The 25,441-nt window shown below is 39.1% G+C and overlaps 1 protein-coding gene across 6 annotated transcripts in view; it reads right to left on the bottom strand.

The window, feature by feature from the left end:
* The window catches only part of CACNB2 (calcium voltage-gated channel auxiliary subunit beta 2), a 409,499-nt gene that overhangs the window by 198,153 nt on the left and 185,905 nt on the right, over nucleotides 1-25,441 (bottom strand). The window contains exon 1 of one of the 6 annotated variants that reach the window (XM_020876310.2): nucleotides 162-434. The exons of the other annotated variants lie outside the window; for them this stretch is intronic. Coding sequence (XP_020731969.1) covers nucleotides 162-212 — 51 coding nt within the window. The 5' untranslated portion in view covers nucleotides 213-434. Of the gene's footprint in view, nucleotides 1-161; nucleotides 435-25,441 lie in introns of those variants that run through there. 6 annotated transcript variants of the gene reach the window in all.

The raw sequence follows: 25,441 nt of genomic DNA, 5'->3' as shown, positions 1-25,441 counted from the left end.
AGTCACACCGTGAATGCCAACATTTCTGGCTAGATAAGAAAAGCTTTGAAAAAGTAAAGCCACCGAGGGATTTTTGCTTGAGTTCCTCCACAAGGCGGTACATCCCTGTTTTCCTGCAACCACACCGTGCATCTGGCCTGCCTCCCTGCCCACAAGCTTACCCCAGAAAGAAGGCACTTAGTTTGAGGAGACATGAGGCGTCTGTCAAACATAGCAGCCCAGCTCCAAGTGGGCCCAGCTCTCCAGAGGCCTTCACAGGAGCAAGAACTCAGTAACAAAGCTCCGGGCAGCCAAGTCTTGTTTTGCTGACCAGCATTGCAACAGCTTTCCTTTTTCCTCGCTGGCTTGGGGGGTGCGCTGTCTTGGCCAGGGTGACTTTCGAAAGTTCCTCAGATTACAACAGTGCTCTCTGTTCCAGAACCACTTAGGCAGCCAGAGGAGTCCATCAGAGTCAATTAACTAACGCAAGTGGGAGGGCCTTTTTCTCCTCTGAAAGACGTCAGCTGGCTTGGAATTGAGAAGCCTGCAAACTTGTGAAAGCCAAGTCATGTTTCATGAAGATCAGATGCACGCCTTCGGGCAGCCCTGTTCGAATCGGCACTTAGACACTGTCTTCACTAGAGAACTACAGGTTGCAAAACTGTTTCCCTTCAAGGAAATGAGTGGGACTGAAGAGAGTCTGGAGTAAAAGTGAGGAACATTCTACTTCCGCCCAATGAAGAAATATTTCCTCTCTTCCCACCTCAGAAAGTGGTACCTTCCTTTTTATTTTTATTTTTTAACATGGACCCTTTTTAAAGTCTGTTGAATTTGTTACACCACTGCTTCTGTTGTTTATCTTCTGGTTTTTTGGCCATGAGGCATGTGGGATCTTAGTTCCCTGACCAGGGGTCAAACCCTCATCCCCTGCATTGGAAAACAACATCTTAACTACTGGACTGCCAGAGAAGTCCTGGTATCTTCCCTCTGGTTACCTTTCACATTCTCAATGTGTACGAAAAATAGAATTTTTTTTTTTCCCCACAGTCAAGTAAGTATCACTTGGATACATTCAGTTTCAATTGGAAAACTTTTCGTCAAAAGATTTCTTTCAAAAGTGAAATCGTAACCACAATACACTGTGAATATTTACAAAGCATGCAACAAAGGATTTCCAGCCAGAAAATAGAAAGAACTCCTGTAAGTCAATAAATAAAATACCCACAACCTTATAAAGTATGGGAAAAAAAAACCCATGAAGAGATAAATCATTGAGAGAAAATCCTAATGGCTAATAAACACGATAAAATGCTTGACTTCACTACTAATCAGGAGTACAAATTAAATTCACAATTTGTCATTTCATACTCAGTAGAGTGGAAACATTTAACATATCTTAAAATTCCAGATCTTGGACAGGATGTCAAGCAGTGATTGGCAAATTATGACCAGGTTCCAAATCTATCCAGCTGTCTGTTTTGCATAACCCACATGCTAAGACTGTGTTTTATATTTTTAAATGGTTCAAGAAAATCAAAAGAATTGTATTTGGGACATGAAAATGATACGAACTTCAAATTCCAGCGTCCTTAAGTAAAGTTTATTAGAACATCGTCACGCTCATTCACTTCTGAACTGTCCATGGCTGACTTTGTGTGACAACAGCAGAGCTGAGTAGCTGTGATGGAGACCATGGAGCTCATCAAGGCTTAAAGCTCTCCTACTAAGGGGACTTCCCTGGTGGTCCAGTGGCTAAGACTCCATGCTCCCAATGCAGAGCATATGGGTTTGATCCCTGGTTAGGGAACTAGATCCCACATGCTGCCACTAAGAACTCGCATGTTGCAACTAAGACTGGCACAACCAAATAAATTAATTTTTAAAGAAGCTTTCCTATTCAGTCCTTCACAGAGTTTTGCCAATCCCTGATGCAGAGCCACCAGACTTCTATGCATTGTTGGTGTGAGTATAAATTGGTACAGTCATGTAAAAGACTTAGTAGAATGTCATAGGAGGTAGATGTGCAGGCCCACTAATGGGCACTCAGTTCCTCAATATGCACCCAGAGGAATGCTCACACAAGTACACAGGGAGATGTAGGTACAGAATGTCCCTAGAAGCACAGAGGTAATAGTAAAAAGTGGAAACCAACCTCAATGTGTCTCAAGAGGAAAGTGGGTAAACACAGTTGTAGACAGTATTCAGCACTAACAGTGACTGAATTCTAAGTACATGGATCACTCTCCACAAACACAAGGTGGAGACAAAAGAGCAAGCTGCAGGACCTTAATACCTTAAAAACCTGTGATGTGATTTGTACACAGTTTGAAAATATGCAAAAATACCATTAATTGGGTTGGCCAAAAAACTCATTTGGGTTTTTCTATAAGATGTTACCAAAAAACCCAAGTGAACTTTTTGGCCAACCTAATACTTTATGGATAAGCTACAAATATAAAGATAAATATGAAAATAAGTACCAAACCCAGAAGAGTGGTTCCATCTGGACAGGAGGACATTTGGAGGGTTGATGGGGAGAGGGGCAGCTCTATGAGTGATATTTTCTCTCTTAAACTAGGTTGGATCTACACCACTGGTCATTATATTGCTGTCTACGTTATTCTGTATTCTGAAAAAGTTCATAATAAAGAAATGAATTAGGAAACGGAGTGAAAAGAATCATGATACAACAAGGGCCAGATTATTATAGAAACATTAAAATCATAGATAGGATAGGATATGATTTTTGTTAGTAAGGAAAAGATAAAAAATAGTCTGATTTTTTTTTCACATTAATTACTCCACTGTTAAAAATATTTAGGAAAAATGTTGAAAGGGGGGACTTCTCCATTGGTCCAGTGGTTAAGAATCCTTCTTCCAATGCAGGGGACTCGGGTTCTATTCCCGGTTGTGGCAACTAAGCTGGAATGCCACACCTAGAGAACTCACCCACGGCAATGAAGACTCAGCACAGCCGAAATTTAAAAAAAAAAGTTGTAAGGGAACATATGAATTCTATTTATAGTGGCTGCATCTGGGTAGTGGTTTTGAGCATGGTTATTTTCTCTCTTCTCTAAAAAATTAGTATTTTTAAAACTTTCTACAACAGGTTTTTATTACTTTTCCAACCTTAAAAAAAATAGTTTTAAGTATTTAACAGGCAACCAAGGATTATCTTTCTAGGAAAATTAGAAACTTGAGTAGTTTCTATGGATTGGGATATTTTATGTCTCTGTGAGGGCAGATATTAACATGTAGGAAACTGACATAAATGCAAAAGAACTCGTCCAGAAGTGAATTTGTCTACTGCTAATGATTTCTGCATAAAAGATAAAGACCTCAAATTTTTATTTCTTTGCCCTACACTGCATTAACCAGTTTTGTATCTAATTTAACAATCTTAGCCCAGTATTTTTTTCTTCCAATAGCTGTAAGTACCCTGTCTCTCCCATAATCCTTCAAATAGACTTTACCATCCTGCTGGTTCCCTCAATGAATTTCAAAAACGCCATCAGCTCATATTTATTCTCTATTTGTTTGAGAGAAACAACCTAAAATTTTTTGGAAATTATACTTGGACACCAGTTTTCAGTTTGAAACAGTTTATCTTCTGACAGTGGCAAACACAATGGCTTGCTTTCCAAATCTGGCCCCACATTAGTGTATCATGCCACTAAAATGCCACCACAATGGAAAAATATTTGATGAATATTGATGCTAGGCAAGCAAAAGGCAAGTGGCGTTTGAATAAGAGGAAGGTAAGGTATGGAAATTCTGAATGAGGCATACAAGGATTTCAAAGCCTTTCTAAGCACTGATAAACTTTCTAATACTAAGCAGAAGTATTTTCTTATAGCATTCTTTTCACACACTAACTCAGATTTCTTTTTCTTGCTTTCAAAATGGGATTGAAGGGTATTTTCTTGTAATCTCTGGGAAGAAGATGAAGAGAGAAACTGAGGAAGAGAGATTAGGGAAGAAGTTTAAGTGTCAATGACAAATAGACTATTGAGAATGAAAAAACAGGCCTGGGGATAATTAAGGCAAAAATTAACAGGAGTCACTGAGAATTTCTTTGGTTATAATGCATTTTCATTGTTGGGTACTGGAAAATAAAAAAGAAACCAAAAAATAAAAAAATAAAACCACCACCACCACACCATCCTTGCCACCCCCCAGGTTCCCAATCTTTGAAAAGGAAGTAAGACTTCAAAAGATAATGTTCAGGATTACATAAAACATTGAGTCTGTAACTGACATAATCAGAAATGCAAAATAAATATTCGTTTTTCTTGCTATAACTCAATGGTTCTCAACTGGGAGTGATTTCACCCTCAGGGGGCATTTAGCAATGACTAAGAAACTTTTTTTATTGCCACATGGGGGGTAGGGTAGATGGAAGCCAAGGATGTGACAATGCCCGGGTCACCCCCCACAACAAAGATTTATCCAGCTCAATGCGGCAATCATGCTGAGTTTGAGTAACTTGAAGGTACCCTCTGCATCAATGCCATGGATGGGAAGGACTTTAAATTATAACCCAAGTCATGACGTGAGATTCCATTTGTATTGTCAGGTTGCCTAAATGGGGGGGGGGGGGGTAGGGACAGGAGAAGAGGCCGCTGTGCGTGCGGTAGCTCCAGAACAGCTCCTGGGAGCTCAGCCAAGTGCCCGGTTATTCTGCTATTCTCTATGAGAGGAGCCCCCAGAGATGACTGAAGTTGCCTGGTGTCAGATTTCAGATGGAAGGCCCTGAAGTTTCTGCAGTCCTAACTGGCACGCACACCCCTAATACTGTGCCTTCCAGTCTCCTTCCACCACACCCCCAACTTGACCTCCAAGTCTTTGCTACACTGTGAAAAAAGCTTAATGAAAATGACATTTTAACCAGAGAACTCCTTGAGTGCTATTTTTATAACTAAAGAGGCACTGCTTGCTAATCTGCCAAGAGAAGGGTTCTTTTTTATTGCTGTATTTGTATTCCCAATTGTTACTGCCTGTCTACGTAAACAGAAAAGCCTTGGAGGATGGCTTCGGTTGCACCAAATCCTCATTCTGAGACAACTTTCCCATGTGTTGTTTTAAACTTTAAAACAGCAGCAGACCTTTCTGGATGAGGAGGTAGTGGCCAAAGGATAAATATGTTTTGTTGCCAGGAGACAAAAAAAAAAAAATACAGAATTCTAGAGGTCACATATTTCAAATGGCCACTCCAGACTTCAAAGTCCAGACTGTTTACCTAACCAGCAAGGATTGTGAAAAAAAAATTCCCTTGATCACACCCCAGTTTAGTTTATGCCTTCAACAGCATTGTCTTTGATTACAAAAGGCCATGATATGTGTACAAATATGGATAATTATGGCATGCATTAACCAGACAGTGAATCATAATAGCAAAACAAATCTCTAGCATGTGTGGATACTCTAAGCCTCACATGTGTTTTTTGTAAATAACAGCCAAACACATGGTTTTCTCAAGAAGTAAAAATAGGAAACAATTCCAAATGTCATAGTAAACAAAAACTGAAAAACAAAAACAAGAAAAGTCATATCCACAACTGAGTTTTCTTTCTATCTAAGTTGCTACTAATAAATTTTTAAAAATATTTATTGGAATATAGTTGTGTTACTAATAAGTTTTATTTATTTTACTTCATGGGACAATTCTAACAGAGCTATTTATTGGTGACTGACAGAGAAGAAGGTAAGCAAGAGCAAAGCAATTTTGTTCCAAAACTATACTATTTAACCCAAATAGTGGTACTACTGAATTTCCTTTTTCAGATTTTATTCTTTTAAGTCCCAATTCATATAAATGCCAATGAAAGGAAAATCTTCATTTAAATCAGAGCCACTCAAATAAAGGCCCTCTCTTTTTATTTCATCAAAAATTTAGCAGTGAGAACTCACCTGGCTTCTTACCCCTTTTTTCTCTTTGATAAAATAGCTGTCTTTTTTCCATCTCATAGACTTTATCACTAGTTAAGCATTTACACTGGCTAAACAACTTCCTTTTAGAGATGTGTTAATTTCAAACATATGACAACTGACTACAAAAACCAAAAGGGACTCTCTCCTGCAGCACCCATCTTCCCGTTTGCCTTGTGACTAGATAAGATACACTTGAAAATATCCTTGAGTATTGTTATTAATGAGGAGCCCCAGTAACTTTAAGTCAAAGCTGCCACTTTGAACAATTCTAGGAATAATGGAAGGGAAGAGGGTGTTTTGAGGGCCCTCTGACCTCTTCATACCCTCATGGGTCTGTTCCATTGTAAATTTGACCTTGAAAAGGTGTAGTTGTAATTTTTTGGTACTTGCAATCTGCATTTAATATTGTAAAACTCTCTTTCCATTTCATTAAATGTCTTTCCATGGTTAAAGATGAAAGAAAAGCTGCTGGCATTATTTATAATAGCCAAGACATGGCAGCAACGTAAGTGCCTATCAACAGGGGAATGGATAAAGAAGATGTGATATATATATATAGAATGGAATATTACTCAGCTATTAAAAAGGAGGAAATAATGCCACGTGCAGCAACATAGGTGGACTTGGAGGGTGTTATGCTAAGTGAAGTGAGACAGCAAAAGACAAATATTACATGATCTCATCTATATGCGGAATAAAAAATATACAAAAAATTAGTGATACAACACAAAAGAAGCAGACTGAAAGATAACAGAAAAAAAACCAGTGGTTACCAGTGGTGGGGCATTACAGGGGCGAGGGAGCTGGAGGTACAGACTATTGGGTGTAAGACAGGCTCAAAGATGTATTGTACAACATGTGGAGTATAGCCAATATTTTATAATAATTGCAAATGGAAATTAGCCTTTAAAATATATAAAAATTAAAAGAAATTAAACAGGGAAAAAAGAAAAATGGCTATAGTAGTTGAATGGATCTATGTAAGTCAATGTATTATATGTAATGTTTTGATATTTCCCCTCAATACAACTGTCATTGTATTATTTGCTGTGAGGTGTGTCCTGGGGATTAGGAAGGTTACATTACACGTTGGTTTTCTTCCCTACTATTTTGAGATACCCCCTCGGGTCTCATTTCCCAATCTTTCCCCAGCCCTTCTTTGTCTTGCTATCTTATGGATTTTCCCCCTGAAATTTCCACTTCTCACCTGTGTTAAAGGAATGATTACTTCCCACTCCTGGAAACCCTTCTTTCAGTTTCTGTGAGGTATGGTCCAAAATATTCAAGCCTCTGAGTTCCAGGCTCTTGGATTGATGCCAACTAGACACCTCCCCCGGAGAAGGCAATGGCACCCCACTCCAGTACTCTTGCCTGGAAAATCCCATGGACGGAGGAGCCTGGTAGGCTGCAGTCCATGGGGTGGCAAAGAGTCAGACATGGCTGAGCGACTTCACTTTCACTTTTCACTTTTAGGCATTGGAGAAGGAAATGGCAACCCACTCCAGTGTTCTTGCCTGGAGAATCCCAGGGATGGGGTCGCACAGAGTCGGACACGACTGAAGTGACCTAGCAGTAGCAGCAGACACCTCCCCATGTTGATGAATCTTTTCAAGAGTCTTACGTGCTTCTAAAAGAACTACTGATTCTTCCCCTACATGGGTAGTCTTGCACATTAGGATGAAAAGAACCCGGAGCCCCTCCTGTGATCCAGACCAAAAACATATCAGGGAGTCCTGTCCACCCTGGCAGCCAATCTTCATTACCTGTCTCTTGACTTCCGTAGAGAGAACCCCTGATTCCTGGCAGGGTTGCTGTCTGATCCCCAGAGAGAAGCCCAAGTGGTCTCGATTTTTAAAGCATGGATTTGCTTCTCTCACTCTGATGCTTAAAAATCTCCTAGTAGATTCTCATTGCAACTGATAACACCATAGTGTTCACGGCCTGGTGAGAACTGGCCTCTGGCCACATCCCTGTCCTCAGGGCCCCTCTCTCTGCCCTGTCCCTGCCACGCTGCTGCCACCCTGACCTTCCTTCCGTCCACAGACCACGCCAAGCACGTGCCTGGGTCAGGGCTCTGCACTTGCTCTACAGCTGCTCGGAAAGCTTTCCCTGTTGACGTGAGCCTGGCTGCCTCCGTCTTACATCACTCAAGTCTCACTTCAAAACTCATCTCTTTGAAGAAGCCCCCAACCTCTGGGACTGAGGTGCAACTGCTAACTATCACTTTACCCTCTTTGATTTTCTTTAGAGCAATTCCAGTAGTTGAGGACGCCTTATACAATGAATTTTACACCATGTTGGCCTTCACACTGGGATAAGGGTAGAATTTATAGCTCATCAACCACGCTAGTTTCAGCTTTAATGTCCCCACCATGAACACGCTCTCTTATTGTTGTTAGAGTCACCACCCAGTCCAGTAAAACCTGGATTTACAGTCAGGAAAATGAAGAGTACACTAGACTCAGAGCCAGGAGAACTGAGTTCCCACTCTGCTGCCATGAATGGACTGGTTAGGTGACTTGTTGCGCAAGAGCCTCAGAGTCTTTCAATGCAAAAAGAGGCTGTTCAACTAGTCACTAAAATTAGAGGTTAATCACTCTGTCCCACTGTTAACAATTCTAAAACTATTATTCTAATAAACATGTTCAATGAAAAAGTCTTTATGTAATACTGTCAGAGCTGCTAATGATAATCTCTAGGGCATTCACAATAGGATAAAAAAATTAGTTGGAATAACTAGTATTTGGTTAATTTAATTTTCATCTAGTTTTTATTTAAACTAAAGCTGTTGCTATTTTCAGTAGTCATGTATGGATGTGAGAGTTGTACCCTAAAGAAGGTTGAGCATCGAAGAATTGATGCTTTTGAACTGTGGTGTTGGTGAAGATTCTTGAGAGTCCCTTGGTCTGCAAGGAGATGAAACCAGTTCATCCTAAAGGAAATCACCCCTGAATACTCATTGGAAGAACTGATGCTGAAGCTCCAATACTTGGGCCACCTGATGTGACGAGCAGACTCATTAGAAAAGACCCTGTTGCTGGGAAAGATTGAAGGCAGGAGAAGGGGACGACAGAGGATGAGATGGTTGGATGGCATCACTGACTCAATGGACATGAGTTTGAGCAAGCTCTGGGAGATAGGTAAATGACAGGGAAGCCTGGTGTGTCCATGGGGTTGCAAAGAGTCGGACAATGCTGATCGACTGAACAACAGCAAAGCTGTTGCCATAGTGAATCCTGAAAGGAGTATACCTGATATCTAATTACATTTGCATTTGATTATATAATATATACCCATATGGAGCCTGTCAAACATTTTAAGTATTAAATAATTAATGTTATTTTAATGACTTATTTATGTTATCATTAAAAAGAACCTGGAATTCTTTTAAAATTCCAGTTTTACTATATATAATTGATGTGTAAAATTGTAAGATATTCAAATTGTACATCTTGGTGATTTGACATACACATACTTTTTAACTGAAATATAGTCAACATGCAATATTATGTTATTTTCAGGTATTCTATATAGTGATTTGACATTTATATATTATGAAATGGTGACCATCACAATAAGTCTAGTAACTATCTGTCCCCATATAAAGTTATTATAATCTTATTGGCCATATTCCTTATGCTGTATTTTACATCCTCGTGGCCTACTTATTTTATAACTGGAGATTCGTACTTCTTAATTCCCTTCATCTATTTCCCCAGCCCCTACCCCCACCCCTACCCCCTGATAACCACTGGCTTGCTCTCCGTATTTAGTCTGTTTTTGTTTTGTTTTTCAGATCTCATATAGCAACACCATCATACAGTATTTATTTTCCTCTGCTTGACTTATTTCACTTAGTGAAATACCTTCTTATTTATCCAGCCATCATGTCACATGTGGTAAGATTTTATTTTTTATGGCAGAGCAATATTCTATTGTACATACACCCATATCTTCTTGATCCTTTGATGGATCTACTGATGAAGACTTAGGCTGCACATCAATGTTCAATGCAGCACTATTTATAAGAGCCAAGATACACACCATTCAATACATTGTGAAAGGATTTCCTCCAAGTTAATTGACTACTATCTCTCATATTTACCTCTTTTTTTTGGAGGGGCATGAGGACATTTATGTTCTACTCGCTTAAGAAATTTCAATTACACAATATAGTATTTTCAACTATAGTTACCATGGTTACATTAGAGCCTAGACCTTATTCATCTTAGAGCTGAAAATTTCTACCCTTTCATCCTATTATCCCACCCCTCAACCCCTGGCAACTACCATTCTACTCTCCATGAACCTCTACATTTTAAAAGCACAAGTTTATGAATTCAATAAAATAAAATAAACAAAACAGATCTGGAGTAAACAATGAATTCAGGATAAAGATACTACAAAAAATATATAGGAAAAAGAATGTATATATGTGTATAACTGAGTCACTTTGATGTACAGCAGAACTTAACACTATAAATCAACTATACTTAAATGAATACAACTATACTTAAATGAATTATAAGACTGCTAAAAATAAGATTATGAGCTTAAATGAATAGTTCTTACCATGTGATTTCATTTTACTAATTCTCCAGTGAAGTAGAGAAACTAATCCTACTTTCTGGGCATAAATTCATGTGAATCACAAAAATGTAATTGTTTACTCCCTGATCCTGACTACAAACATATATATTTTAAACTTGTATTTCCCCCACTCCATTATTTTTATAGTAAGAGATGACTTAGGAGAACCATCTCCAAGAAAAAAATATATTCCAATCACATTTTAAAAACACGATAGGCAAGATTAGTTATTTGCTTTTTTGAAAAGAAAAACTTGAGACTATTTGTTTTGTTTGTGGAACTCTGGGATGTATTACAAGCAGAACCCTTCATGTTTTAAAACGTGATGAACAACTGCTTTGGACTTTATTTGGGCAAACTTTTCTTTCTCCTGAGTGTTTATCGTTCTCTTTAGTAACACGGTTGTGTATCCACATCACAGTATTTATTTCTAAATGGCTCAAAATACACACATGTAATCTGAATGTATTCTGGACCACAGACAAGTGAAGAAAAGATCAGAAAGGCAATCAAAAACAAAAATAAAATCCTTGCAAGCGAATGGCTGAGCACAGAGATCTTCCACAAGTGAAAACTGGAAAATATTACTGTGTGTGGATTAGGAGTCCTGACTGCTTTCAAGATGCATATTCTTCTAGTCAGTGATTCTCAAAGTGGCATCTGAGGACCCTGAGATTATATCTCAGAAAGTCTGTGAAATCAAAACTGTTCTCTGAGTATCACATGAAAAACCAGAGATAATGCAAAAATAAGTGTTGGCGAGATGTGAAGAATTTTGTATTTCTTCATTCTAAATATCAAATGAGATCATATACCACAAATCTCCAACCTAGGGTCTGGTCTGTACATGTAGGTCAGGAGCCCTTCAGGTTGTCTAACCCCAAAAAACAGAGAATTCATTTCATTGTACCCCAGATCTAGGTCTACTTCAATGGAAGGAGTCTCTTCAGGATAAATGTCTTAGTGTGAAATACTAATACAGACTGGCCTTTTTTTTTTTTTTAATTATAGTTGATTTACAATACTGTGTTAGTTTCAGGTGTACAACATAGTGATTCAGTTAATTTTTTCTGATTATATTCCATCATAGATTATTACAAGGTACTGAATAAAACAGTAAGACCTTGTTGCTTATCTATTTTATGTATAGCAGTTTATATCTGTTAATCCCACACTGTGTCCCTCCTTCCTCCATTTTGGTAACCATAAGTTTGTTTTCTCTGTTTGTGAGTCTGTTTCTGTTTTGACTACAGATTCATCTGTATTATTTTTTAGATTCCACATAGATAAAATATTGTGTTTGTCTAACTTTGCCTGACTTACTAAGTATAATATTCTTTAGGTCCACCCATGTTGCTACAAATGGCATTATTTCATTTTTTCTTATGATTTACATATTTATAAATAATATGTATTTATATGGCTTCCCCAGTGACTCAGTGATAAAGAATCAGTCTGCAGTGCAGGAGACATGGGTTCAGTCCCTGGGTTGGGAAGATCCCCTGGAGAAGGAAATGGAACCCACTCCAGTATTCTTGCCTGGAAAATCCCATGGACAGATGAGCCTGGCAGGCTATAGTCCATAGGGTCACAGAAGAGTCAGACATGACTGAGTGACTAAAGAACAATACACACACACCACATCTTCATAAGCCATTCATCTGTTGATGGGCACTTGAATTGTTTCCATGTCTTAGCTATTGTAAGTAATGTTGCAATGAACATTGAAGTGCAAGTATCTTTTCAAATTAGAGGGTTGTTTTTTTTTTTTTTTCAGGATATACAGTCCTTTTAAATTAGGGTGGCAGAATGAGCTGTTTCTTTAAAAAGTCCCAGTCTTTGATATATTTTGAGGCTTAGTTAGCAGAACTCTTTAAGCATTATGTGTAGACCAACCACATTAGTATGACTTAAGTATTCTCAAGTATAATAGTGGTTAGCCTGTGAATTACAATGTGCATGATATGTAAGTGGATAATCCAAGCCAAAAGGACCAGGTACACACTCCCACTTTACAGTATTTCTCGGCCGTGTTACAAAGTGGAATCTCTGGGGAGCTTTACGTTATACTGGTGTCTCCATCCCACCCCTCTGAGAGTCTGACTTAATTGATCTGGGATGCAACATGGGTAGGTAGAGTTTTCAAAGCTCCCCAGGTGATTCTAACACGCAGCCAAGGTAGGAAACCAGTGCTTCAGGGCCAGGTATTTTCTCCTGTTTTCTCGGCTGCTTTCATCATTCATTGTTCAGTCTTTCAACCTTGAATTCTCTTTGCTCTTGAATTTATACCATGAAACCTAGTGCATGATGCCTTTTAATATCCTTAGATGGCTGTATTGAGGTTGCCATGACACAGCCTGTCTCCAGGTGCCTTGGATCTTTTTAGGTTCTCTTTTCAGAACTCGCTATGAAGTCTCATCAGCTCCCCACAGGAAGTTCTTTTTTGTGTCTAGTCTTACTATCACGTTTCCAGCCTCTGGCACTTCTTATCTATCCTTAATTTCCATTCTGCCTTCACTTGGGTCTTTGACACAAGTTCCCTGTGGCCCCAAATCTCAAACCAGCCCTGCAGGTCGCCACTCCATCCTGATTCCAAAGGCCCCAGCCTGCTGAACCCTGGAAGTTGGTCCTATATTGTCTTAAACTTCTGCCCTCAGTCGACTACAGACACGAATGTGATCATTAAAAAAACACTGGGGGAGCAAGTAAGTATTTCCAGATGTGTGTATTTCCACAAGATAGCAGTGAAGTACATCTGATACTTTGGAGACTAAAGAAATGAACTGAAAGGGAATTGTGCTGTTTTTATTATGAACACATAATGGATATACTTACAAGAAAACATGTTCTTTATATAACAGTCATGCTCTTTTATGGTCATTTGACTTGGACTCTGAAATCTGCAGGTGCTTTGGAATATCATAAGAACACATTTCCAGGCCTGATCTTCAATAGAATGAACAAATCAGGAATGTTCTTGAATATCAGTATTTAATATCATGGAAATTTGACTCTTGTCTTCAAGGGAGGGCGGCCTAGGAAAGTGCTTTTAAAAATCATTATTTCCTACTCACTGAATTAACTTGAAGAAGTTGAAAATTGAAGTGCATCCCATGGTTGGAGGAGTAAAACTCCATATTCCACAGAAAGATGGGGATCTTTTAAGGCAGAACTTCTTCAAGTGAGCTGTGTTGTTAAACATTACACGGGATCTGATTGACTTGCAGTGTGTAATATAGTGCTGTTAGATGGTGCAACAGTCCTGATGCAGTCCCACCTGCTCTTTTCCCTGATGGTAATACCATGCATCTTCTGTTCGTGGCTCTTCTTGCATAAATGACCAAGAAAGAGCAGAGCTGGGTCAACACCAAATTGCACTTTGGGTAACCCAGACTGAGCAAAGACATGCTGGAATGTGATTTTGACTTCAAAGCTCCATTTGCTCCAGAGAAAGGCTTTACATCAACTATTTATTTTGGATTTCCACATTTAACTCAAGGTAGTGCTGATGAGAACCATGTTTCATTCATCCTCAACTGACTTTTCAATTTATTTTTCCTTTTCCTCATGTGAGTTTCTTTTATTTCTATTTCAGCATCCTACTTGAATTAATGATAGTTTCCCCTGTCTTCTACTGCTAATTTATCTTGAAAACTGAAAGCAAAAAAGATAAGCATAGGAATGAAGCCAGTGAGAATCAACATTACAAGGAACTAGGCTGAGTCGTGACTCTTCTGTTCAACAGCTGTGTGGCCCAGGGAGATTAGTGGCTGTCATGACAGGACCCAGTTTCTGCAGCTGAACAGTGGAGACACTCTGGGGGTGGCCACATAATTTGCAGTGTGCAGTGCAAAATGAAACTGTTATGCCCTTTGCTCAAAATTATCAAGAATTTCCATAAAGAACTAACAGAGTATCAACCCCAAGACAGGACCTTTCTAAACAGCACAGGTCACATGCCTATATGCTGGAGAAGGCAATAGCACCCCACTTCAATACTCTTGTCTGGAAAATCCCATGGACGGAGGAGCTCGGTGGGCTGCAGTCCGTGGGGTCACTATGAGTCGGACACGACTGAGCGACTTCACTTTCACTTTTCATTTTCATGCTTTGGAGAAGGACATGGCAACCCACTCCAGTATTCTTGCCTGGAGCATCCCAGGGATGGGGGAGCCTGGTGGGCTGCCATCTATGGGGTCGCACAGAGTCGGACACAACTGAAGTGACTTAGCAGCAGCAGCAGCATGCCTGTATGCACTAACCATACAGCTTTCATGGGGCTAGCATGAGGAATACATCAGTGACATACATAAAACGCTAAACACGTGTCTGGTACCCATAAGTTCCCAATCAACATTAAGTATTTAAAAAATATGAGACTGACATATATACACTACTATGTACAAAATAGATAACTACTGACAAACTACAGTATAGCTCAGGGAGCTTTACTCTGTGGTGACCTAAATGGAAAGGAAATCCAAAAAAGAGGGGATATGCATAAACATAGAGCTGATTCACTTCGCCGAACAGCAGAAATGAGCACAACACTGTAAAGCAACCATAGTCCAATAAATTTTTTAATTTAAAGATATTTCTATTGCTGCTTATTCTTCTTTCTAATTGCCTTACTCATTTATCCTTAAATATTCCTTTTTCATCTATTCACTCAATAACTATTAGTGATGACAATGACAGCAACATAGTTGCACTGTGGGATGGACCCTTGGATTCCCTGGGCTGAGGTCAACCCACACTTTCAGACCCAATTCAAGAAGATCTTGGATCTTCTCAGAGAAAGACCTTTTTGTCCTCTGTGGCATAATTCTCTGTTTTGGCACTGATCACTCTGTATAAGCAAATAGTTACCTGATATGCCTCCCTTCCCCACTGGTCACAAGGAGAAACTCTGTCCACTCATATTGTTAATAGTATCACTGGTGTCTAACACAGATGGTGCCTAATAAGTACACAATGAATGGCCTATTAATTCTTTGTAAGCTAGATTATTAATCAAGATTTCGTTCACCTCCTTTGCCATTACCTTCACTCATATGTCCAGTTACATGTTTAAACTAGTATTTCTTCCTTTGTATATGACATCTTGTATATTTCCCTACATCATACCATTGTGCAAAGTGTTCTATCTATTGTCTATCAACAGGTTATTGACGGCATGCAATATGTCTTTAAGATTGCAATAATTAGACTGACGATTTCTCATTTGTATGTGTGCTAAGTCACTTCAGTCGTGTCCGACTCTTTGCAACCCTATGGACCGTAGCCCACCAAGCTCCTCTGCCCGTTGGATTCTCCAGGCAAGATTACTGGAGTGGACTGCCATGCCCTCCTACAGGGGATCTTCCCAACCCAGGGATGTGTTTTAAAGAAGCTGCAATTGTATTGCAACTCCTTAAAAACATGCCTGAAAGAAACTCACTACAGTAAGTCTCCTACATACAATCCTTCAAGTTACGAACTTTCAGAGATGCAAACATGCCCAGCTGTTGCACTGTACTACTGTACTTTTCAAGGTGCTGTGCTGTGCGGTATTATACTATGATTCTATTAGTGCTTAGAAACTAGAAACAGCTCAAACGTTCATCAGCAGAAGTGGATATATAAATTGTGATAAAGATTCTACAATGAAATAGCTTGTAAACCAATATCATAGACCAGTCCTGGAAACTGGCCCCACCTTGTAGTGATTAGGAAAGACAAGGAGGTGGAGGGTTATTTCCGAGGGTTGTTAGGAAATGTTGTATTTTTTAGACTTTTTAAGGGGGAAGTTACATGGGAATTATATTTAGTAAATTTACGACTGCTGCACATACAAAACATTAAAGTGCATTAACCTAAATGACTTAGCCAGCTGTGGTCTCTAATGCAAAAATAAGACACTGAAAGAATTTATTCCTTTAATGTCATGTTCTGACAATGTGTCATTTACTTAGGCTGTAGGCTCACAAATACAGTCACTATTTCTTTCATGTTGATTCATTTTTTAAATCAGAGATTAATGTAACTAATATAAAATACCATTCCACTTTCTTTAGAAGAAATAAAATCATGGAGTAGTTGGAGAAATTTCATAGCCCTCAACTCATTGTTTCTAATCTGCTTACACCATCTCATCCAAGGTCATTTTGTAAAATTAGAGAAATGTAGGATATTTCACAGGGCAAAAGAATTGATACCAAAAAAAAAAAAAACCAAACAAAACACTGACTCAGTGAACAGCAAAGAACCTTAATAATCAACAACTACAAACCACAAAATATCTGCCTACTGTCTGTTTATTATAAATCATGAGGTTTCATCCATGAAAAGATGAGTCACTTTATCTGGGTATTACTCAGCTGCTTTTAATGATTCCTACCATTAGCTTTGCTCTCTTGGAAATCAGAGTTAAATACTCTCAAGGGACTTCTGTGTTCTAGAAAGGTCTCTCCCTATTGATAAACCCCAACTTTCCAAAGAAATTTAAAATAAAAGGACAGAAAGCAAAAAGTGCTCTGTTAATAAGCCAAAACTCATAAGAGGTCATGGTCCCCATGGTTGGCATATATCTGGATTATTAAAGTGACTGAAACACAGAAAAACAATTGCTTTCTCAGTCACTCATTTGTCATATTCCTGGCAACTAGTGGAAGACGTTAAATTCTCAAGGTACCACGGCATTCCTGAATGCATGTGAAGAGCCAAAAAAACATACTAAGACAATCTCCCAAAGTCTGGTTATATCACTGCATTTAAAGTGCAAGTTGATCTAATAATGAAGGTGATTGGTTGTGTTGGAGATAGAGGAGGGGGCGGTGGTTGAAAAGCTCAAGATCGTCTTCTTGTTCACCTGAGAAAATATCTCAAGAGCTGCATAGTTGCATCCGAATTTCACAGCTTGAAAGCAAAAACCAGAATTCTTGCCTTCCCGATTCCCTCTGTTTCTAAGGCACAAATTTTCCTCCTGGTTCCTCTTTAAGAACTCCGGCAGTTTGTGGCATGTGGAGTTTACTAACAGTCTCCTTAGAAGAAAAAATGTGAGCTTTCTGTTGCTCTTTACTGCTGTCAACAGTAGTTTTAACCACAAATCAAGCAAATTGAGTAAGGCGATGATTCTTTTAGTCAAACCCTTAGTTTCTTGGCTTTGGTGATTCTACTTGCAATGAAATGACTTTTGGGAGCCCTCCAAAACTTGGTAAAAAAAAAAATCAAACAAGGATAGCTTGACACATAAGTGAAAATTAAGCACACTCCATTTATAAACTACCAAAGTAGAGTATAAAGTTTTTTAGCCCATTAATAAAGAAGAGTCAATAGCTATGGAGTTTTATGTTTCTTTCTAGGACTTTATATGTATTAATTCATTCCAGCTAAAAAAATAATGGGATGTGTAAAACTATCCCAATTTTACAGATGAGAAAACAAAGGCATGAGAGGTTAAGAAACTTGCCCAAGGTCATGGATAGTAAGTAGCAGTGCTAAGATTTTGTTCCAGAAGTCTAGGTCCAGACTTTTGCTCTCAAACATTATATTCTACTTTTTCTCATCAGACTTCATTTTTTGTGTAAGGGCTTAATTTTATAAGCTATGTTGAAAGCACTAGTTTTTTCATATTTTGGTAGGGAAATATATTTTAATGAAATACTCACTTGTTCAATTAAACAAATATTTATTTTGTAGTTATATATCAAAGTAACAAAACCCAAAGAAAAAACAAGAAGAAAGCCCTTGCCCTTGCTGAAGAATAAATAAGATGAACTCCCTGTACTCAAGAAGCTTCTCAGATGATTGAAAAATTGAAGCATACATAAGGTCTGGGTATAAAAGGGTCAACATGATAGGGACAGAATAAGATAATCAAATAACTCAGAAACCCTACTAGAGGATTGTAGATAGAGAGGGAACTTTAGGGGGCTTTGGGAGACCACAACCACAGTAAATTAATAATTGCTCAAGAAAGCAGGTTTGCTTAACCACAAAATTAAGCAGACTTGCTTAGCAACGAAACCCATGCAGCAGAAGAGACATGCCCCCAAACAATAAAACAATAGTGGCTTGAGACCGACATCCTGCCCAGTGAGCTCAGTAAGTTAATGATTCCTAGGCATGATCTCTGCACACATAAAAAAATAATTTATGGAAAGGTGGCATTTCAAAGTAAAAGACCCTCATCGTACTGAGACCTGAAATAATTTATCCATAGTGGCATGACGGGCCTGACTTGATCATGTAGGGATAAGAAAATTCCCCTGTCCAACCTGGAGGTAGAACTGAAGATGGAAGCATGATGTCTACTCAAGAATGAGGAAAGAAGGTAGTTTTTCCCCCTCCCCACTTTTCCTTTGATTATAAAACTGTAGCCCATGAAGTTCCTGGCACATGTGACACCCTATTGTCTGCCTGCTTATAAGCCTCTCAAGTGTCTTATTCTAATAAGTCACTTATCACTTTGCCTCTCGCTGAATTCTTTCTGTGCTGAGACAGAAGGGATCAGAGCTCTCTAGAGTCCCCCCAAACACCACCAAACAGTTTCAAACAGAGTTTTAGGGAAGAACCAAAGAGAAGGAAATTCATTCTAATGATGAGCAGTCACTTTACAGAGGAATTGACAGTCTTGAGGGAAAGACAATAAAAAGAACCAGGGGCCGATTGGAGGGAAAAGACATTTAGCGGACTATGCCCTTGGAGGAGACTAGAGAACAAAGCTAGAGAAGCAGAACCATGAATATAACCACTGCCTGCCTATCTGACCTCATATGCTGATATCCCCACTCCTGGCCATCTACTCCAGCTACCCTGGCCTTTCTAATTAAATGAGGCTCAGCCCTGCTCATGGCCTTTGCACTTGCTTCCATCTCCAACATTCCTCCCAATAGATCAGTGAGTGGCTTTTCCTTGCCTTTCAGGTCTTAGTTCAAAGGTCATCTGTAAGGAGAAGCCTTCACTTTATTACACAATTTGTTGATTTGGTTGTTTTAATTATTTGCTGTCTTTCTCAGTTAAAACAGAACCTTTAAAAGACGAAGACTTGTTTGTCTTATTTGTGACTGATTTTCCATTGTCCAGAGTGATGTCTGGCTCTGAGGAGAATGCAGTAAGCATTTGGTGGATTAGTAAATGATTAAAAGTAGGAAACTGTCAAGAAAGAATGAGTGTTCATCACGGTCAAACTCTAGGAGGAAATCTGGTAGGATAGACGCTGAAAAGAGGTCATTAGATGAAGCCAGTAGAAGGGCTTGGAGACCTCTGTGAAGACAGCTCTGGTAAAGTGGGTTGTGGGTAACCTGGGAACGATAAGCACACTGCTCTGTTCAAGAGCACTTGGGAGAAGGAGGCCTCCTCTGACTCTTACTCAGCTGAGGAGGTGGCAGAAGTAAGCAGGAGCATTTGTTCCTGGAAAGGAAGCTCACCTTTGCTCATCTTCATTCTCCTAAGACATGTAGTCTCCCTTGGTGTAGGTAATTATCAAAAATAACACCCGAGGATGAAGTTCGGAGGGTCTGTTGGGACCAAGGGTCCCTTTATAAAGATTTTGCATGATGCTAGGAAGGAAACCTGAAGATAATCCAGGGAGGAACCGTTTATTCTCCTGGGATTTATATGTAGACTAAGACCTTGTCTATTCACAGATAGGAACGTCAAAAAATTTGTTATAATTTTTATTGAAGTATAGTTGATTCACAGTGTTATGATAGTTTCAGGTATACAGCAAAGTGATAACAGGGATTTTTAATTCAGAGATAATTTGAGGTAATATCAGCAGGGGCAAACTGAACTTTCTTCTGTTCTACCAGGTCGATCACTTACATTTTTAAGATCAGTCAGTTACCCAAAATTTATTGAGAACTTAGAACATGTCAGCTCCTATTTGAGGCACTAGACCTACAGAAGTGAAGAGATGTACACTAGCAGTGCAAGGAAGTTACTTTAAAGTACTTGGGAAATAGGTGTTTTAAGTACCTAGAAACTTTTTAGATGTTCATGCTGGTTTTAGAAAAGGCAGAGGAACCAGAGATCAAATTGCCAACATCCGCTGGATCATCGAAAAAGCAAGAGAGTTCCAGAAAAACATCTATTTTTGCCTTATTGACTATGCCAAAGCCTTTGATTTTGTGGATCACAATAAACTGTGGAAAATTCTGAAAGAGGTGGGAATACCAGACCACCTGACCTGCCTCTTGAGAAACCTATATGCAGGTCAGGAAGCAACAGTTAGAACTGGACATGGAACAACAGACTGTTTCCAAATTGGGAAAGGAGTACGTCAAGGCTGTATATTGTCACCCTGCTTATTTAACTTATATGCAGAGTACATCATGAGAAACTCTGGGCTGGAGGAAGCACAAGCTGGAATCAAGATTGCTGGGAGAAATATCAATAATCTCAGATATGCAGATGACACTACCCTTATGGCAGAAAGTGAAGAGGAAATAAAAAGCCTCTTGATGAAAGTGAAAGAGGAGAGTGGAAAAGTTGACTTAAAGCTCAACATTCAGAAAACTAAGATCATGGCATCTGGACCCATCACTTCATGGGAAATAGATGGGGAAACAGTGGAAATAGTGTCAGACTTTATTTTTTGGGGCTCCAAAATCACTGCAGATGGTGATTGCAGCCATGAAATTAAAAGACACTTACTTCTTGGAAGGAAAGTTATGACCAACCTAGACAGCATATTAAAAAGCAGAGACATTACTTTGCCAACAAAGGTCCATCTAGTCAAGGCTATGGTATTTCCAGTAGTCATGAATGGATGTGAGAGTTGGACTGTGAAGAAAGCTGAGCGCCAAAAACTTGATGCTTTTGAACTGTGGTGTTGGAGAAGACTCTTGAGAGTCCCTTGGACTGCAAGGAGATCCAACCAGTCCATCCGAAAGGAGATCAGTTCTGGGTGTTCATTGGAAGGACTGATGGTGAAGCTGAAGCTCTAATACTTTGGCCACCTCATGCGAACAGTTGACTCATTGGAAAAGACTCTGATGCTGGGAGGGATTGGGGGCAGGAGGAGAAGGGGACAACAGAGGATGAGATGGCTGGATGGCATCACTGACTCGATGGACATAGATTTGGGTAGACTCTGGGAGTTTGAGATGGACAGGGAGGCCTGGCGTGCTGCGATTCATGGGGTCGCAAAGAGTCGGACACGACTGAGCGACTGAACTGAACCTTTTAGAAAATGTACATATTGGTTCAGCCAAAAAGATTTGGGCTTTTCCATTAAGACAACCCTAACTCTTTCTGTAAGATAAATGAATTTTTCGGCCAATTCTATACAACTGAAAAAATCTTAGTGGTGTGTTCCTGGAGCTGGCCTCACTGATTGTTAAAATTTCAGAAAGTTTGAGAGGCCAATTTCAAATATAGGATTACTGAGCAGTCAATGATAAAATGTACAACTAAGGAAAATAAATAAAAACAAAGATAATACTTGAAAATAAAAATCTGGTAATTATTATGCTGCTGCTGCTAAGTTGCCTCAGTCATGTCCGACTCTGTGTGACCCCATAGATGGCAGCCCACCAGGCTCCCCCGTCCCTGGGATTCTCCAGGCAAGAACACTGGAGTGGATTGCCATTTCCTTCTCCAGTGCATGAAAGTGAAAAGTCAAAGTGAAGTCGCTCAGTCGTGTCTGACTCTCAGCGACCTCATGGACTGCAGCCTACCAGGATCCTCCATCCATGGGATTCTCCAGGCAAGAGTACTGGAGTGGGGTGCCATTGCCTTCTCTGAATTTTTATGCTACACTTTGCTAATATCTATACTCTCAAGGTTATTTATGTCTATTGTGCCTATATGATGGAAACACCATAATATTCATATTAATAGACATAAGGTGTGCAAGTGAGTAACTCTTTCCAGTTCCAATTCAGAGAAGTCACAATTATAGCTGGAAAGTGGCCACAGCAAGAGTATTTACAAGACAGAAATTGGCAAATGCTACCGATCAGAACTTTTTTTTGACAGCTTCATATTAAGTATTTACCAGCACACCACTGTTCCTAAATAGAAAAATCTTTGTATTATAGTAATTTCTTTGTTGTAATAGGTACAGTAGTGTTTGTATATTGACAAACATGTTACTCTATTATAAAAGTACTTGAAAGGTAACTGAGAGTAAAGGTAACTGACTGGCTTGGTAATTTTGGATGAATGTTTAGTGGTTCAAAATTTTTTTCCCATGAATGTGGGAAGACGAACTGTGGAATTTTAATTGTCTAAACTACATTTTCACCTCTTGACAAGCAATTTTCAGCCTTGAGCAAGGAGGAAAAATAGGAAAAAAACCCAACCCTACAAACCTGATTTTCACGGATATAACAATTTCCTGAATAAGTGGTTCAGACGGTAAAGAATCCTCCTGCAATGCAGGAGACCTGGGTTTGATCCCTGAGTTGGGAAGATCCTCCAGGGAAGGGAACCCACTCTAGTGTTCTGGCCTGGAGAATTCCATGGACAGAGGAGCCTGGCAGGCTAAAGTTCATGGGGTCACAAAGAGTCAGACAGGACTGAGTGACTTTCACTTTAACTAACAATTTAATATTAGTTGAATTGTTCACTTTATCAAAAATGAACAATGTAACTAACATTCAAACTCACTAACAAGGGAAATATTCCTTAGGATAATTTTATGATGGGTTGACCAATTAAATTGTTCCCTTTCCACAACTTTTGACAGTGATATACAAAGCTTTTATAACAACTCCTTTTTCTAAAAGGAATTAACTACACTAGTGGGACTGTTTCTGATAAATAAATATATAGAGTTTCCATGTGACAAAATCCAGTATATACTTATGTTCATTCATCCATTCATTCAATGTTCAATATTTACTGATTATAAAAAGCTAGTAGCACTCTAAGGTTACTGTGTAATCATACGGTGTTTTACACTTCAAATTAAAGTATTTATTGGTTGTCCAGAAGCCCTAGTTAATTGATTCCTTTTGTCAAAACCTTAAATATTTCAATGAAGAGGAATTAACTTTATCAAAAATGGATGACCTGAAGCCATTATTCTGTTTTAACCACTGGCAGAAACAGCTCTTTGAAAATGACTAACTAGAAAAATACATGTTTTGCAGTAGAGAGTACAACTTCCCTCAGTGGAATGCATCCAAAATTCTCTTAACCAACAACGAACTTAAGAAGCAAAGTCAGACTCGCAAGAATCTGATGGGTTATGGGAAACATTTCCCCCCAGTGGATTGATTCTTAACTTAATAAACTTTTAAAATGAATCTCAGTTACATGCTCATCTTTAGACCCTGAGCTTGGGAGAAAAAGGAAGTAATGACATGTTCCATGAGGCTTTTAGGGCAAAAGAAAGAATTCTCCAAAAATAAAAACCAAGCTCAGAGAAGCAAAAAGGAAAATACATTAAAAAAAAAAAAAAACTACACAAAATGGATATCACTACAAAACAGTGGTTCCCAAATAGGGGTGATTTTGCCCTCCCCAGAAAACAACAGGCAAGGTTTGGAGATATGCTGGGCTGTCACCGCTGGAGAGGGTCTGCTACTGATGTCGATAGGGACCAGGCAAGCTGCTAACCCTCTACAGAGCAACGGACAGCCCTCCACAACGAAGAACTACCCAGCTCCCACGCTAGAAGTGCTGAGGCTGAGAAACTCTGCTAGAAAGCTAAATTATTATTGTAATCATACTAAGCTAATAAAATATTACTCAAAACAAAGGGCAAAATAAGGGAGACAGAAAACACTGACCATCTAAGTATACACTTAAAAGGTTCTCTCTCGTCTAAATATGTTATTGACAGCACTTTACCTAATACAGCCAGAAAAAATAACAGTCATTATCGCCTGGCGGGCCTTAGTATGGAACACTGTGCCATGCACTTGACTTGCATTATCTCGACTCAAATTCATGAAAGCCTTGTGATATCAGGGCTATTTATTAGTACAGAAAAATACTATTTATTGCATTAAGTATCCTCTAGAGGTCAGCAGTCACTTGTTCTGTTTCTATCAGTAACTGTCAGCAGTGTGACCTTGGACATTGGGACAGAGAGTCAGTGTTATGAGAGCTCTCTGGAACTCAGCTGGATATCATTTGAACACCCTCCAAGAGCCGTGTGTTCTTAAGGATTTCAAAGTACATGGAAAGAAGGAAGGTTTTAGCAAGGTATTTAGAGTTAGTGGAAAGGCAAATACAGATCTTAAAAGCTACAGAGAGAGAGGCAAAAATTCAACCCCATGCACACAGGAGGGAGACCAAGGGACAGATGAAGGACTGGGATCATGTGAATTTTAAGAACGTTTCCTCTAAGACAGAGAAAGACAAATACCCTATGATATTGCTTATATGTGGAATCTAAAAAAAAAAGCCACAAATGAACTTATTTACAAAACAGAAATAGTCACTGATGTTGAAAACAAAAATTGTTATCAAGGGGAAAAAGAGGTGAGGAAGGAATAAATTTGGGAGATTGGGATTGAAATATACACACTACTACATGTAAAACAGATAAAAAGGATCTACTGTATAGAACAGGGTTTCCCAGGTAGTTCAGTGGTAAAGAATTTGCCTGCCAATGCAGTAAATATGGGTATTTCAATGCAGGAAACGTGTCGGGAAGATCCCTGGAGAAGGAAATGGCAAGCCGCTCCGGTATTCTCGCCTGGGAAATCCCATGGACAGAGGAGCCTGGCGGGTTATAGACTATGGGTTGCAAAGAGTTGGACACGACTGACTGACTGAAAAAACAACTACAACTGTATTAGCACAGGGAACTCTATTCAATGCTCTGTAACAACCTATACGGGAAAGAATCTGAAAAAGAGTAAGATACATGTACACATATAACTGAATCACTTCGCTGTACAACAGAACATAATACAACACTGTGAATCAACTATACTTCAATAATACTTAAAAAAAAAAAAAAGAACACTTTCCTGTCCTAACTCACATGCTCATCCCG

The sequence above is a fragment of the Odocoileus virginianus genome, chromosome 9, assembly GCF_023699985.2.
Source record: "Odocoileus virginianus isolate 20LAN1187 ecotype Illinois chromosome 9, Ovbor_1.2, whole genome shotgun sequence".
Classification (NCBI taxonomy): domain Eukaryota; kingdom Metazoa; phylum Chordata; class Mammalia; order Artiodactyla; family Cervidae; genus Odocoileus; species Odocoileus virginianus.
Note: the sequence above shows the minus strand (reverse complement) of the source record. Positions and strands in the feature narration are given on the sequence as shown.